The sequence below is a fragment of the Channa argus genome, chromosome 5 (genome assembly GCF_033026475.1).
Source record: "Channa argus isolate prfri chromosome 5, Channa argus male v1.0, whole genome shotgun sequence".
NCBI classification, from domain to species: Eukaryota; Metazoa; Chordata; class Actinopteri; order Anabantiformes; family Channidae; genus Channa; species Channa argus.
In genome coordinates, this window is record NC_090201.1 from 15151294 (window position 1) to 15168913 (window position 17620).

A 17620-nucleotide genomic window follows, 5' to 3' on the forward strand; every position below is an offset into this window, starting at 1 on the left:
ATTAAAAGCGGTAGTATAATGATTCTTTGTTTACCGCCTTTAATTTTATATGATGTAATTATTGGCTACAAATTTTACATTTTCGTTTCATTTACATAGGCTTTATATGTCTTCCTTATATCTCATGCTATAAAAATAGTTAACCTGTAGATTATTTTGCATAGCAAATTATGTTTAATTGTAAATTTTCTTAATCTGTGTATTTATTTTGTTCTGTTTTTTGCCGAAACAAATTCTTTGTATGCTTACAGACTCAGGCCAAATAATAAATATATGTAAAATGCAGTACAGTTCAGCATGGAATACAGCCTCTAGTCTTTATAAAATATCAAGTGTCTGTAGTATGTCAGTTTATGGTTAAATTACATCTTGTAAATCGCTAGAAAGTTCGCAGACAGTATGTAGAGCACATGACCTCAGTGTCCTAAAATGGAGTTACAGCCTTTATCTATAGTAATAAAAGTGTAACGGTGATTTTGGTGCGCTGCACTTTGGCTCTCTGCTGCTCAGCTGTTCTGACGTCGAGCACGCTATTTGACGTCACCGTGGGAGTGTTCCACCATCCGGAGAAATGAACGGTCATCAACACAATCCTCTCAGCGCCCATGTAAGTTCACGAAGGCAAAACACAGGTTTTACGAAACGGTCTATGAATGAAATGTGTTTCTATATGTTGTTATCTGACCCTTACAAGATTCAGGATTAATTACCGCGTTTATTCTATTGTCGCTGCCGCTTGGCGGTGTACCCTGTGTGCCTGTAGAAGAAGCGATGTTGTTAGCTTAGCCAGCCTGCTAAACTGACAGGCTGAGTGCCCAGGCGGCCAGTGAGCGCCTGTTTTGTCACCCAGGGCAGTCTGGGTGGGCGACAGTAAATGTATTTACGTTTGCTTTGGGGGGGGGGTGATTACGAGAAGCGATTACATTTCTGTACTAAAGAGGTGTTTTTAAATGTTTAACTTTGAGGACAACACCAATGCCTGATTTTGTGACATTTTCACAGCAAACAGATCAGAATGTAGTAAATTAATTTGACTGTCGTTTTATTCATCTGCCTGAACAATTATGATTTTCAGTTTAAACACTGATAATACCAAACTCACTGGAAACTTCTAGCTAATGCAAACTTACACTGAAACAACTGTAGCACTATGCCACCATGAAATACAAGACACCAAGGTGTGATTAAGAAAGCCTATAATAGGTGTATGTGACAGATGGCCACCCAATACCGCCAATCCAAACTAACCCTGTGTGTTTGTGCATTTCCAATCAGGGGGGACAGTATTACTCCAGTTATGGAAAATAATAGAAATAGACTTTTAATGGTTGATTAAAAGTTGTTTCAAGTAGAGCGGGTTAACAAAAAACACTGGTGCAATGTTTATGACTCACTATTTCTTAAATAGTGTTAATAGTTATAAGTTGAAATTCAATTCAAGGTTTGTGAAATTTAAGATATGTACACGTAGGGATTAATTATGTTGTAATAGTTTCAATCAATAATAAGGACATAACCACATATGCAATTAAAGATTTTCCAATGATGTTTATATGGTTGTATTCCAGTTTTTATTCCAGTTTACAGCCATCTTCTTGATGGCACTGTAATACTTGTCACACGTGTATCACGATACATTCGGATACCATCCACACCACCATGCTTTTCAGGGCAAAATGTTGGGCTGCCCAGTGACTTTCCTTTAAAAAGACCAAAGCAGCAGCTTTAGCAGCGATGGGAGATTATTTCAGATGCAGGTGTAGTCTCATTTCTTTAGCCTAGCTGCATGCCTAATTTGTGAAGCCTAGAGAGGGGAAAGTTTTAGTGTAACGATACAGAAAAGGTCTCACCAGCTTGGTGTTATCAGGTTTTCAGGGGAGCTCCCTTTATCTTGAGGGTGGGTTCGCTGTAGGTTTGCGCTTATTATGAAAAATGCAGACGTTAGACATGGTCAACGTCTTGCGAGTGTGTAGTCCCAATTATACGGTATTAAAATAACATAACACTGTGACCTCGCCCCTTACTACAGTTCCGGTGTATCTGGTGAAGTAAAACGAACGCCCTGCGGTGCACCACGTTAGCTTGGCTGCTAGCTGCTAGAGGAGAAGACAGGCCATGAAAACCAGGGAAATGATATTTTCAGACTGTATGTATCCTTACGGTTCCCAACACCCTTGAAGAAATTTATAAACCACATATGTGTTTTTATTAGATTGAAGTTATTCTTGTGAGTTTGAAAGACTTGGCTTAAGGACGTTGGCAAGTGAGCTGCTAATTTCATCCTCTTCTTACATCGAGCTAATGGTAATTCGCTGGTTTCTGAGTCTTTGCAATAATTTGATAACATTACACACGGGCTAATATATATATGTAGATTATTTACTTAAATACGCTTTCACGTTTTTTTCATTCCATTTTGAAGCATAGTGGTTAACTACTACACGTACATCAGTAACTTACATGTAATGATACCGAACGCACCTGTAACCCATGAGTAATCTAAGTTAATTAACTAACCGTAGCTGTAACTTTATACTGATGGTAAGCTCCCCAACACCAGTATGTGTTAATGTTTATTACCGGTAGGATCGTAATCTTATTAGAAGGAAACTGTTTCCTCCCCAGATGTTATTAGTGAAGGAGTGGCGATGATCTCATCGGATCAGTAATACACGTATGACTTAAGAGAACAGGTTTTCTGCAGTCACTGCGCTTAATGTACCATTCAACATTTTATTGTCATGCTGGATTATTTTATCTAAGATGAGACTTTAAGAGCCGCAAATGGATTGAGTCCTGCAGATATCCTGCAGATATTCCGAAGCGGTTAGGTTGCAATATTAATTAACATTACACAATTAATTAAGATAAAAGGCTTTGGAAAGTCTGTTGCTTGATTAATTTGACAGCAGGAGAGAAATGTTGTTATATAAATACACTCAAATTGTGGTGAAACCTTAAGCCTAATTATAAACACTGATTTGGTTCTACACAACCAGTAGATATAAAAAAGCTGTTTTTACTAATATAACACCAATCTGTTTTGATTGGTTTTTGTGTTCACAAGACTGAAAGTCCAATATCGAGACTCCTTTTAGCTCATTACTAACTCTTAATGGGTTTTAGTTTCCAAGATGATTCACTGTGTTCACTACTAACATTTTGGCTAACTTTGTTGACTGTTTACTTCTTAAATTGACTGCCTTCTAACAGACACAGGGTTGATGATAGGAATTTGTAAGATCTTGTAGAATAATGTATCTTTCATCAAAATGACAGCTCTACCTCCTGCACCAAAGTTGCCCACTTTAATATCTTTAATATCTAAAGTGCTAATATAACATTTTTGCAGAACAGCTGTTTTATTTTAGATAAAAATTATGAAAACTCAGTTTGTTAAATCCATCTGTGATTTGTTAGTATAAAACATGTCTTTTTTGCGGAACAGCTGTTTTATTTTAGATAAAAATTATGAAAACTCAGTTTGTTAAATCCATCTTTGATTTGTTAGTATAAAACATGTCAGCATTTCCTTCTTGTTGTTGTCTTAGGTTTTTTATGTTGTATTGCTTCTTTGGTTTACTTTGCAGCATCGGATTTTTCTAAATGTCCTTGGACACAGCTGACTAAAGTTGATAGCCTTTCTACTCAATTTCATGTGGAATATTTAACAAGAGAGGCTGGTGGTGGAAATTAGCTTGGAAGTGTTTTTCTTTGTTAATAAATCTTCAAATCATCTGCCGATGACCACATCTAAAGGTATGTTGCTTTCTTTTTACGTCAATTTTTCTATGCAATTTTTGTACAATCACAACCAAATGAGAGCTGCCTTTGACTGATATGCAAAGATGTGGACATGCTAGAATAATGCATCTAGGCCATTTTTGTAACAGTATGTCATACAACACACAAGACAAATAAAAGCTTACATACTCCTATTTATGCTCAGCATTTAGTGGATAGCATGACCTTGGAGCACTGCTTCTATATTGAGTGATAGGCAAATATTGGCTGACCTACTTCCAAAAGAACACTTTGCCCTAAGCGAGGAGATGTCAGGTGCCATTATATTTTTTTGTAGATGAAGGGTATAGTTTCATGTTTGTGTGGAACATTTGTCCCTTTGTCTTGTCTTGATGTTTGAGCTTAAAAGCCTACTGCCATGCACTGCACTCAATGACTGAGTGTCCATGTGTCTCTAAGCAGCAGTGATTCAGGAGATGTGGCTACTATAAGAATTTTAGATTAAGTGAGGGATGCTTCATGCCATTAACATATTGATTCTTTCATTTATTTTTAACTGAGTAAAATGAGTGATTGCAGTAAGTGAACAATCAATAAGTACAGTTAAAATATGATTGTTCAAACATGTTGAAAGACACTTTTCATGACTACACTATTCCTACCACCTACCTTAAAGTGCAGATCTAAAAGCAGCACCAGCACTGAGTCACTATATCACTAATAGTGAATTTCATAGTGTTTTTGGTGCCCTGTCATATTACTGGCTTGTTAAGTGATGCTTAGTTGCTTATCTGACTTAGGAATCATTGTTGGGAATCGTGCTTGGCAGTGTTTTGGTTTGTATAAAGAGGAATCGCAGGGCTTGTGAAATATAATATATTGGCATGATAAATGAAGCAATGTGTCGTTTACAAATTGCATGATGCACGAATACTGTAGAAATTCATACATTTGGTCGTGAGAAATAAAATAGTGTACACATTTGTCCGGTCATTGGTTCTAGAAGAAAAGCAGGGCAGGAGAAGTTTCTCAGGTCAGCGTTCCCCTACCCCGCTTGTATAAGTTACAGATGAGTTGAGCTGTCAACACTGCTTAGAGCAGTGTTCATACATGTTTTAAGGGTTATTTTCTGTGTACAACTAGTTTTATTACTCTTGTCTGGTGTTGATGCCATGTAACTGTTGTCATATAATATGAATGCCATGTTTGCTGCTATGTGTAATAATTTCCTAGGCTCTTTATGCATTAGCCTTTTGCTGGCTCTTATTATTTAGGTTTCTCATAGTTTGTCATGGCTGGGGCGTTGGAAGCTTTAAAGTCTCTCATCTGGTGTAGCTTAGTTAAAGGTGCACTTACTGTATTTCTGTGTTGTACTACAGTATGCCTGTTTCTGAGCCTTTTTAATTATTTATTGTATAATTGTATTTCTGCTTCTTTTAGCCAGTCCTGAGTGGTGAGTCAGAAGAGGAGCTGGGCTGATGGTAAGTTCTCTGTCACACTCACCACCTCTCTTGTTTTGTTTCATTACATGTTGGTAAACCTAAAAGGTTTTATATAAGCTGTCCACTGACGGTCAGAAATTTGGAATGGTCCTTTACGTTACAGGATTTAACCGTGTTATAAAGTGAGATGCAAAGAGTAGTCAGTTGTGCATTGCTGAACATCTTAGCTCAGAATTACATGACAGTCAATCTCCATTTAGAATTTTATTTACATTTTTCATACAATTACTGTTTTTGTTGTTATCATCTAAGCACTCTTTTGTTAATTACTAACTTCTATAATGAATGCTTTCTGAAATGCAATTATTTAACAGTAATCAGAGCTTTTGTTCACTTAAACTTGAATACCCAGTAATAAATAATGGAAAGTGATTTCACATTTAGCCAAAAGCATTAACCTTCAACATGGATAGATCCATGTTTGACATTTCAGAAACTATTCTCAAAAGCTTTGTTTATTTTGTAGACCTTGTGTTTTTTGCATTACCAGGCTGCCACTGGCAGAAATGCCACCTACTGTTTAGCTGAATCTACTGTTTTCCTTTAGTAGGAATACAATATTTAGCCTTTTAATCATTAATTGTTTGCAAAAAAGATTACTTTTTTTGATAGAATTAACAAATCAATTATTGAGATGAAAATGAAAAATGTGGTCATGTCTGTATCAGCCTGGTTTATGTTGCTTAGTACGCTGCTAGTATGCTGCTTATTATGTTTTCCACACACTGCTGCATGTTGTAATTTTTTATTTTCATTTTATTTTCCTTTCGTGGTGGACAAGCATGACATTGAGCCAAGTCACAGATGCATGCCCACTTTAAAGGTCCAACTGAGTGCCTTCCCCCCTCCTTTCTGGCTTTCAACCAGCCTCTCGGGGGGGGGTGTTGACAGGGCATAGTTAGTCTCCTGCACCCCCAAGTAGAACCTCTGTGTGAAACTGGAGGTCTCTGATGGATCAGAGTAGTAGCGAACAGAGTCCAGAGGAGCCGGACACAGGAGGCCGAGCTGAGCTGGAGGTCGGCAGGAGGGCATCAGAGTCAGAACATGGCTTGTCCAAAATCACCCATAATGCCCTTGAGAACATGGGAGCGTTAGGCCATGGCCTGAAGCAGTTCTTCCAGCCACAGCGCCGACGCTCCTCCGTTTCCCCACATGACTCCGCCTCGTCCTACACAGGTGCCCCTCCCTCCGAACCCACTGATGTAGGGTCAGAAGTAGGGGACGCTCCCGGCTCCTTGGCCCTCCCTTTGGATTCTGACATCCCTGCTGCTTCCGCCCCTCCTGCAGCTTTGAGCCGTGTACTGCAGCAGATTCGAGGTGCTCCACCAATAATGAAGCGAGGCACCAGCCTGCAGAGTCGCCGCAGTAAGGCGGGAGGCACTGGGGATCCTCCTCAGAAAGGTAGTCCCCAGATTCACCGACGCAGCACCCATGAGGCTCTGCTGCAAGCTGGACGCCCACGCTCCTCCTCGACCACAGATACACCCAGCAGCCCAGCCCTAGCTGACATGCTGCTGACCTCTGGGTACCAATCTACTGAGGAGCCTGACAAGGTGAGTGTGTCAGTCCTGTCAGGGCGTCCACGGTGAAGAATACACCATGAAAAAGTACGTACTTCACAGAGTAAGAAGCCCTGTCTTGACAAAGAGAATCATTAGATCATAACGTTTATACCTCTCAAATAATAATACATAGTCCCAATACACACACCTGGAATTAGACTTTGCAGCAACCGTAGTGTTCCTGGTTTACATCAGATAAATTCCTATAAATTTGCTCACACATCACTGAAAAGAAAGAAGCTTCTTATAACTTAATTCCTGCATATTTCACCTTTAGTTTTGCTCAATATAATTTATAAAAAAAAAATTCTATTTGCATATATTTTTACATTGTTTTTGAGTAACAATCAACTCATTTTGACATGTTTGTCTGTTTAGGAAAAGTTTTGGACAAGACAAGACAAAACATTTTTTTTATCTATACAATCTTCATAAAACATTACATTACATACAATTACATTTAGTTACATTTACCTTTACATTACATTTACAGTTACATTTAGTTACATTTTGCTGCACTGTCATTTATAAGTCAATTGAGAAAAAGTAACCACCAAATTCAAAATGAGCTAATATTTTCCATGAAATGGTAAAATATCTCAGTTTCAATATATCTTGTTTATGTTATATTTTGAATAAAATATGGGTTGATGAGATTTGCAAATCATTGCATTCTGTTTTTATTTATGTTTTACACATCATCCCAACCTTTTTTGAACTAGGGTTGTAGATGTAAAGTCACTTACATAACCCAATGCTTGCACAACATTGCATAATTATATAATGCAAAAAATGAGAGAGAGACAAAGCTTTCTTACTTTGAACTTAAGCAATTATTTACATATTCTATATTACTCTTTCCAAAGCTTGATCGTTATGATGGTCTGGGCCCCGCTGTGTCACCCAATGCCCTCCCCTATGGTGCAGACGGATATGATGTAGTTGACAGTACCCCTGACCCACAGAGAACTAAGCAGGCCATTGCTCAACTACAGCAAAAGATCCTCAAACTCACAGAACAAATCAAGATTGAACAAACTGCACGTGACGACAATGTGGCTGAATACCTAAAACTTGCTAATAACGCAGACAAACAGCAGAGTGCACGCATCAAACAGGTGTTTGAGAAGAAAAACCAAAAGTCTGCTCAGACTATCCAGCAACTGCAGAGGAAGTTGGAGCATTACCACCGGAAGCTTCGTGAGGTAGAGCACAACGGCATCCCTCGGCAGCCCAAAGATGTTTTACGAGATATGCACCAGGGGTTGAAAGATGTAGGAGCCAAGGTTGGTTATTTGTTGCCAAAGTCCACTCTGTTAGCTTTGTTAAAAGGATCTGTTATTTTATTGGCAAAATATCTCATGTCTAATATCAGTTTTTCCAATGATATTTCTTAAATAGTAGATTTAGATAATGTGAAGGAAGAAAAAAACAGTAAAGACTTATCATTTTCCTAACACAGATGTAAATAGTAAAATTGGTACAGTACCGGAAAGGGAACAGAATGAAAATGTCTAGTTGTACCTGTATTGCCCTCACTTAAAAGCATCAGCTTGAATTATTTCCAGGGACAGTTTTCCGAGAATTTTCCCAAAACAGTCAAAGTGAGAAGCCTTTTTTTAGGGCCTGAAGCATTCAAAAATTTGGGGTTGGTCAATTTTATTTGTTAATATTGATTTTGGATAAAGAGGCTTTTGAAAAGAGAATATTTGAGCTGTAGCTAATGATAATGAGCTGAATAATAAAATGAGCTGTATAGGCCTATTGTTTACTAGCATTGGTGCAGTAAAGCATGATGTCTGCCTATAATCAGCCTATTGCATTTACAGATAATCATAGCCTTAGTTTTTCACATTGTAATGGCAACTTGACACACCCCAAGGACTGACCTGATCTTGCTCATTACAGGTGACAGGTGGCTTCTCCAGCTTCTCTCAGGCCACTCACTCTGCAGCTGGAGCTGTTGTGTCCAAGCCGAGAGAAATCGCTTCCCTCTTGCGCAACAAGTTTGGCAGCGCAGATAACATAGCAGCCCTGAAAGATTCTATGGATGAAACCCAGGGAGATGATGGTGTTGGCCCTGGAGGAACAAGGACCCTAGGGACAGGGCAGCTGCAGTCCAGCCCAAAGTACGGCAGTGATGATGACTGTTCTAGTGCTACTTCAGGCTCTGCAGGAGCCAACAGCACCACTGGAGCCCCAGGAGGCCCCCCTAGCTCCAAGGGCAATACCCTTGATCAGACACAGGCTTCAGGCTTTGACGCCGTAATACATGAGATCCACGAGCTCCGGGAAAACCAAAGTCGGCTTGAGGAGTCCTTTGAAAACCTAAAAGCCCACTATCAACGGGATTACACAATGATCATGGAGGCACTGCAAGAAGAACGATATAGGTATTCTTCATATCCAATGCGCTATAGTAAAGTATGTCTGTACAAGCAGAAAGAAATGGTTTCTGATGTACTGGTGTTCTTACTATTTTGTAGGTGTGAGCGTTTAGAAGAACAACTCAATGACTTGACGGAACTGCACCAAAATGAAATTCTAAACTTGAAACAGGAACTAGCCAGCATGGAGGAGAAGATTGCTTACCAGTCTTATGAAAGAGCGAGGGACATTCAGGTAAACCATGCAGAAAATACACAATGTTTGTTTTGTGATCATTTCACTGATAGTTTTGTCTCTCGCCTGTAGGAGGCGCTGGAAGCATGCCAGACACGCATCTCCAAGATGGAGCTGCAACAGCAGCAACAGCAGGTGGTACAGCTGGAGGGTTTGGAGAATGCCACAGCACGGACTCTACTTGGGAAACTGATAAATGTGCTGTTAGCTGTCATGGCGGTCCTTTTGGTCTTTGTGTCTACTGTGGCTAACTGTGTGGTCCCATTAATGAAAACACGCAGCCGCACGCTTTCTACGCTGCTCCTTGTAATTGTCCTGGCCTTCCTTTGGAGGCACTGGGATGCTATTTCAGAGTACCTACATCACTTTCTCCTGCACCCCAGATGACCAGCTTGGAGGGGCTTAGTTAAATTATGAAGGGACATAGGGTTTAATGTGTAAAGGGAGGACATTAACCCATATGGGGAGTTTAATCTTAATCGTCCGACCTTTTTGTCTTCTTCAGCAGCTTCTCCAAACACTTAGGAGAATTGCATCAGAGGTTTGTCACTTTATCACTTTCTGAAACGTGTTTTGAGAAGAATAAAACAGATTAAGGGGGAAAAAAAGGTTTTTTAGGGTTGACTCACTGTTTTTGGTGCAATTGTTGCACAAGCACAAATTGTAAAGCTTAGAGGGGCATAGTTGGAGGAGGGGCTAAAAGAACTGCACACTTGATTTGTTTCTTCTGAGAGAATTTGTTTACATGTGGAGAACTTGGCATTGTTTCCCTACAGAGAAATTGTAATTTGTGTTTTTATTACTTTTGAGCTGACTTAAGTGGTATTTTTTTGAAGTCATTGCTATTTTTATTACAACTGATTAATGGCTTTTTATTTTAATTTCAACTGTTCTCTTTTTGTGAGGTCTCTCTCTTAACCTTGCCATTCTGGGTATTCATTCTGCTCTTTCTTGCCCCTTTATATTTCAAATTTCAGCTTCTGTGACCAACTCTTCCTCTTCCTGCTCACTACACTGAAGAATGGGGTACTTGCACGTTGTCTACTGGAATCAGACTTATGACTGGTAGTGGGTTCTCCACTTGTTTCTGTTACATGTGTGAAGTCAAACACTGGTTTATCACTACAACCAGGATATAGGAACATTTATTGGGAATTGTGACCCTTTGCTCTGGGCCAACTGGATCCTGCTATCCTGGTGGTTTTTCCACTGCGAATAATCTATGAACTGAATAAACATACTTGAAGAGCAGCTAAAATGCTCAGAGACTCAGTGCTTCCGTACTGTTTCTATTAGTGACATTGAAATAGTAATGCATTTTAGTTTTTGTTTTTTAATAAATTCGCTGTTTTTGAAATGTGACATTTAAGTCTAAATTGTATTTTTGTCTCTGTCAAGAGCTTAAGGGCATTAGGGTGAAGCATAAATAGCAGTTATTTGTAGCAACTGTTACATTGGCCTTCAGATGTCACTTTTTGTGCTTGTTGGAAAAGTGTAAAAAAGTCACTATAATGTGACAAAAAAAGTCACTGAGTTGCCAGTTTAGTCGATGGTCCTACAGCTTGCCTACACAGTTAAATCAAGTAACAGTCCTGTGCTATATATTACCAGTCAAAATGTTACTTTGTAGAAAATGCTTTAGACATGTTCTCTAGCTTCTCTCAAGCCACTCTGCCACTATGCAGCTGTGTTGTCCAGGCCCTAACAAATATCCTCACTCATTTACAAGTTTGGCAGTGCTGAATTACTTAACCCAGGAAAACATCTGTTATCCCTGTGGGAAAAGGAAACCTTGAGACAGGTACATCACAGACCAGTTTGGCACCTGCTTTTCATCCTGATTTTGCAGGAGCCACTGGAGAACCCTCTACCTTCAGGTATGCAACCATTGGCATCCACATGCTCAGGCTTTGATGCTTTACTCTATCAGATTCCAAATCTGTGGCAAAAACACGGTCACCCTAGTAATAATGGGTTACAGTATTAACTGGGCCAAGTAGGCAACTTCAAACAATATTTGTATTAATGTGACACTAAATATATGTACAGTAGTTGAGGAATAAATGTAACAGCTCATGAGAGAGGGCCTTAATATGGGTCCCACCTGATTACAAATCTTCACACCCAGAGGATTGCAATAAAGACCTGATATTTTGAAGAGATACAGAAGTCCAGTTTACAGCTAACAAAATAAAATACAGTGGCCAGCAATTTAAAAAAAAAGCCAAGCTGCAAATGCTTACTTCCTTAGCTGAAAGATTAAAACCCCTGATAGCTTTGTCTGACCTTTAGAAGCTGTGGGATTGTCAGGCTCTTTAACAGATGGAGCAGCATCAGCCAGTGGTACAATTGGTAAGTTTTGCAGAATTGCAAGTAGAGCCTATGCCGTGGCAATCACTATACTTCTGGCTGCCTTTGGAATCCCCCACCATTTCCATGGTGGCCATTTCAGTCCCCATAATAACTGATTATGGCCTCCACTGCTTATTGTAGCCATCCCATCCTGGCTCTGGGGTAGTGTTTGAGTACCATCATCACACCCCTTTCTGCACTGCACAGCTAGAATAGTGAGAACACAAGTTTGACTTCAGTATCACCTTCAAGGTCCAAGATAGTTTATGCCCTGAGCACAAGCTTCAATTGCTGCTAGTTTTAGCATCTTAGATTGGACTTATGAACTGAAAAGCAGACCTCCCAACTACAGTGGTGGTGGTTGTGTAGTCATCAAGTTCTATCTGAGCAGTCATTTTTCTTCTTTTGAAAAGCACCAAAGCAGAGTAAAAACAATGTTTAAAAAAAAAGATTTTATTAAGACAAAAGTTAACATAAAATTGCAAATTTATGCAGTCTTCTTCCCTTGCTTCCCAGTTGCTTTAGAAGCAGCTTTAGCGGTTTTTGTTGCCTTTGCCGGTTTAGTCTTGGTTGAACCCGAAGCTTCCTCAACATCTTTCTCTGCATCAGTTTTAGATTTTGTTTTTTTTCCTGGGGCACGCTTTGAAATAGCAGCTCCTTCACCTTTCTTTGGCTTTTTAGGAGGCTTTGAGTCCTAGACACAGGAAAGCAAGGGTCAGACAAGGCTCTAGCAAAAACTAACCTTTAACCCACCCTACAAATTTTGATATGTAGAAAAGTATTAAGACATTCATCATTAGTTCTATTTAATACTTGTTAGAGGCATTGCCATTTTCAGAGTATGGTCTCACCTCCTGGGACTCAGTCTGTTCCTTGGGGTCTCTCTTCTTAGTGACACCTTTCAAGGAGTTACATTATTAAAATAGGAACCTATAAGATAAAAATTACTCATTTGTCATTTTACCAATTCATTCTTACCTGCTTTTTTGGGCTTCTTTGCTTCATCCTTAACTGGTTTTGAACCTTTTTGCGCATTAGGATCCATGTTTTCAGTTTTTAGCATTTGCCTGTTTTTGGGGGAAAGCTTAATACAAAGTGGACAAAAGACGCGATTAAGGACGTTTTCAGACCCATTTCACTGAAATAGCAGATTTCATACCTTACCCTAAATTTTCCGTTTAGGCCTGCAGCTTCACTTGATTTAGCAGGCCGCACCAAGGTGCCGTTTTCGAGTCCTCGTTTTATAGCTCTGGAAACCAAGTACTTCAACCTAATTACATCCACTGTAGGGTATTTTTGTTTTATATAATTCTGTATGGCGTGAGATGAAACCCCATTGCGCGAGTCCAGCTCTTTAAGCGCCTCTTTCATCATAATGGCTGTGGAAGGATGAGATGCAAGTTTTCGCAGCGAAGCAGCATCTAGAGAGAAAATAAAATGTAATATCTACTTGTTTCCGCCACAACAAGGTTAGAAATGGGGATCGATTTAAATAAACGACTTAACGGGGCTTAACCTAATGCCGTGTCCGCACACACCTGTCTTTTTCTCAGCTGTGTCTGCCACCGGAGCATCGTTGGAGGGCAGAGCAGGTGGGTCAGCTGGGTCCGCTGCGGGCTTTTTAGGAGGCATTGCGGCAATGTAATTATTAAAAAGTCGGGAAATCGAAGAATTCGCTAGTTGCTTCTTTGTCAGTAAGTCCGTATTTATGCAGTAGCTGCCGGAGAAACGAGAGCAGGTGAATCACATCACAGCAGGTGCAGTCTATTACCGGTTGTAAATTAAAGCCACATGCAGCTACTGCCACCAGCTACTGAGTTTTTTTGTTTTTCATTGACTGTGTCCTGTCACCTGTACAAAATGGTTATTTAGAAACATGTTTATTTCATTAGTTTGTAGAGAATGTAAGATTATTTATATTGTTACAAACATTAAAAAGCCCTTAATGAAAATGATTCAGGCTGAAGATCTAAAACTCTCAAGCCCTTATTGTCAGTGTTTTACCCTTATCAAAAGCAGCTATTTTGCTGTTTACCCAGCCTTAAATATAGAAAGACACAATCTACAGCCTACCGATAGCTATCTTAAAACCACGCTGGGAAAAGGAGAAGAGGAAACTAAAAAAACCTTGGTTGAACAGAAAGCAATAGATCTAGAAATGCCTCTGGTGAACATCAGTCCAAGATACCAAGGCCAACAATACAATATGGATACTTCCTGATGCAACAGTAAACATTACATTGCTACAAAAAAGAATAAGGACAAGGAGTTTAACTTGCATCCACATGGTGTAAGAGATTATATTGATATTTATTACCGTTACATTGAGATCTACACAGATCCATCAAAGAAGGAGTGGGATTGTTTGTTCCAGAGTTTCATATTAGGGTATATGGAAAAGAATCGAAGGTTTACACAGCAGAACTTATTGCAGTAGTCTTAAACTACATTGGAAAGAGGAAACAAGACCACTCATTGCAGTCATTTGTACCATTTGTACTCATTTGTACAAGCCAGTTTACACAGCAGATACAGTAAAACAGATATTTTAATAAAACTACAACAAGCACTATATAGAATACAAATGGTGCGATTAACAATAGGAGGAAGAAAGGAGAAGATGCTGGTTTTATAGGCTTCAAAGGGAGGTTGGAGAGATGAGAAGTGCAGGAAGAAACAGTAGTTATGAAACAATAATATCAAGATTAAGATTTGGACAGACATAGCTTAAAAGTGCACTATTCACAATACTAGTCTTCTTTTCCTTTTGGCTGTTCCCTTTCAGGGGTCGCCACAGCGAATCATGTGCTTCCATCTAACCCTGTCCTCTGTATCCTCTTCACTCACACCAACTAATTCATGTCCTCCCTCACTACATCCATAAATCTCCTCTTTGGTCTTCCTCTAGACCTCCTGCCTGGCAGCTCCAACCTCAGCATCCTTCTACCGATATATTCACAATGTCTTCTCTGAACATGTCCAAACCACCTCAATCTGGCCTCTCTGACTTTATCTCCGAAACATCTAACATGAGCTGTCCCTCTGATGTACTCATTCCTGATCCTGTCCATCCTCGTCACTCCCAAAGAGAACCTCAACTGCCTTTCCACTCTTCATCCTCTTCAACGTCCTCCTCACTTCACTCTTACTAATCTTTGCTACTTCCTGCTCCACACCAGTCACCTCTTCTACTCTTCGTTCCCTTTCATTTTCCTCATTCATCAACTCTTCAAAGTTCTCCTTCCATCTTCCCATCACACTCCTGGCACCTGTCAATACATTTCCATCCTTATCTTTAATCACAGTAACCTGCTGCACATCCTTCCCATCTCTATCTCTTTGTCTGGCCAACCTGTGCAAATCCACATCTCCCTCCTTAGTGTCCAACCTAGCATACAAGTCCTCATATGCTCTTTGTTTGGCCTTTGCCACCTCTACCTTCACCTTACGCTGTATCTCCCTGTTCTCCTGTCTACTCTCTTCAGTCCTCTCAGTGTCCCACTTCTTCTTAGCTAACCTCTTACCCTGTATACACTCCTGAACTTCCTCGCTCCACCACCAAGTCTCCTTGTCCACTTTCCTCTTTCCAGATGACACCAAGTACCCTCCTACCTGTCTCCCTGATCAAATTAGCTGTAGTGGTCCAGTCATCTGGAAGCACCTCCAAACCACCCAGAGTCTGTCTCAGCTCCTTCCTGAAAACTACGCAACATTCTTCCTTTTTCAACTTCCACCACTTCGTCCTCTGCTCTGCTTTAGTCCTCTTCATCTTCCTCACCACCAGCATCATTTTACACACCACCATCCTGTGTTGTCTGGTTACACTCTCCCCTACCAATGCTTTACAGTCACTGATCTCTTTCAGATTACAACGTCTACACAAGATGTAGTCCACCTGAGTGCTTCTACCTCCGCTCTTATACGTCACCCTATGTTCCTTCCTCTTCTGGAGGAAAGTGTTCACTACAGCCATTTCCAAAGTCTACCACCATCTGACCTTCTGCGTTCCTGTCCTGAAGACCAAACCTGCCCATCACAGTCTAATCACCTCTGTTCCCTTCACCTACATGCCCATTGAAATCTGGACCAATGATCACTCTCTCACCTGTGGGGATGCTCTGCATCACTTCATCTAACTCACTCCAGAATTTCTCCTTCTCTTCTAACTCACATCCTACCTGTGGGGCATAACCACTTAAAACATTGAACATCACCCCTTCAATTTCCAGCTTCAGACTCATCAACCTGTCTGATACTCTTTTCACCTCTAGAACATTCCTCACCAACTCCTCTTTCAGGATAACTTCTACTCCATTTCTCTTCCTATCTGACCCATGGTAGAACAACTTGAACCCTGCTCCTAAGCTTCTAGCCTTGCTACCTTTCCATCTGGTCTCCTGGACACAGTATGTCCACCTTCCTTCTCTGCATCATGTCAATCAACTCCCTAGCCTTCCCTGTCATAGTACCAACATTCAAAGTCCCTACTGTCAGTCCTACATTCTTAGCTTTCCTCTTCTCTCTCTGCCTACGAACACACCTTCCTCCTCTCCTTCTTCGTCTTCGACCAACAGTAGTCCAATTTCCACCGGTACCCTGTAGGTCAACAGCACCGGTGGCGGTCGTTGTTAACCTGGGCCCCGACTGATCCGGTATGGAAGTCATTGTCATGATTCGCATGTTTGATTTGGCATGTGTTTTACGTCGGATATCCTTCCTGCCACAACCCTCTGCATTTATCCAGACTTGGGACTGGCACAAGAAGACACTGGCTTGTGCCCCCTTGCGGTTGCATTACTTTTCACAATACTAGTAAATGTGAATATTGTGGGCAAGAAGAAACAGTAGAACATGTCATGATACACTATCAGGAATACGAAACAGAAGGTACCTACTTGAAAACCTCAGGAAAATAAAAGTAAATAACGACTTAACAGATATTTGAGGGAAATATTTAGCAAATGAGTGTTATAGGCATCTATTTTAATTTCTTAGATTAACTAATTGGATTGAGAGTATATGAGGTCCTTCCTTTTTTGTAATAATAGAAATCCTGATCCACGCTCCAGTTGTTGCCAGTAATGCACCAGTTTGGTTCCAACCAAAATAAAACATCAAGAAGAAGAAGAACTCTGACATATTGTTTTCTGTAGCCCATGCTCGGGGACTTTCCTGCCTGCTTGGTAATTTGTACAGACTTTCCAGCCTTTTCAACCTGCTACCTATGCTCTAAATCCTTTGTCTTTTAATTCTGGGCCTGGCCTACTACTACATTCACTAAGTCATTTTCTGATTGGGCTAGTGGATTAAGCACATCAATCAGAAATTAAGATCTCATTTTAAACCCAGCTCTATCTCCCATACTTAACCTGTTTCTCTTTTACCTAGTGAGACCGAGTGCCACCTACCTGTCCGGAGTTTATGAGTGATGAAATACCTTTTTCTTGTTTCCAGCCCATTTCAGCAATGACTTTTTTCCCACTACATTTAGAACTATATTAAAATCTTTGAATCCAACTCATCTAGTGTCTGTGTTTATCTGTGGGTTTACCAAACAAATCTCACATTTCCTGTTTCTGGCTAAAATTCTAGTAAATATCATCAAAGACCATTGTAAATTTACCTGCTCCATTGCTATTCACTGGTAGACACAATGCTGTTCTCGTTAGTAGCATTTGCTGCTGAGGGGCTCCTCTAAGCTTTTGGTTTAATGATAATTTAAAGCAAACACATTTTTTATCTTCTTAGCCACTGTGTAATATTGAAAGGAAGGTAAAACTTGATGCTCTTAATCACAGCAGTAAATGGACAATGGATATACACAGCTTAGCCACATGG

General features: G+C 40.1%; 2 protein-coding genes across 7 annotated transcripts; one reads left to right on the forward strand and one right to left on the reverse strand.

The window, feature by feature from the left end:
• Positions 1-512: 512 nt before the first annotated feature.
• tmcc1b (transmembrane and coiled-coil domain family 1b) lies at positions 513-10792 on the forward strand. 6 transcript variants are annotated; one of them, XR_010914452.1, is made up of 9 exons: positions 513-607; positions 3591-3759; positions 5185-5225; positions 6028-6799; positions 7675-8094; positions 8717-9201; positions 9295-9430; positions 9503-9971; positions 10408-10792. XR_010914452.1 is itself a non-coding variant. In XM_067505039.1 (9 exons), exons 5-9 carry the CDS (start codon positions 6197-6199, stop codon positions 9815-9817), a joined length of 1959 nt encoding a protein of 652 aa, XP_067361140.1. In that variant the 5' UTR covers positions 547-607; positions 2030-2146; positions 3591-3759; positions 5185-5225; positions 6028-6196; the 3' UTR covers positions 9818-10792. The 6 variants fall into 6 exon arrangements, 5 of the variants coding, with proteins under 5 accessions (XP_067361139.1, XP_067361142.1, XP_067361143.1 ...); XM_067505039.1 differs by adding an exon at positions 2030-2146 and having other exon boundaries at positions 547-607; positions 9503-10792; XM_067505038.1 differs by having other exon boundaries at positions 9503-10792.
• A 141-nt stretch (positions 10793-10933) lies between these two features.
• h1m (linker histone H1M) lies at positions 10934-15806 on the reverse strand. Its single transcript, XM_067505044.1, has 5 exons — positions 13321-15806; positions 12947-13203; positions 12761-12866; positions 12634-12680; positions 10934-12476 (listed from the first exon to the last, which is right to left on the reverse strand). The coding sequence occupies exons 1-5, from the start codon at positions 13412-13414 to the stop codon at positions 12270-12272; spliced, it is 711 nt and encodes a 236-aa protein (XP_067361145.1). The 5' UTR covers positions 13415-15806; the 3' UTR covers positions 10934-12269.
• Positions 15807-17620: the final 1814 nt, after the last annotated feature.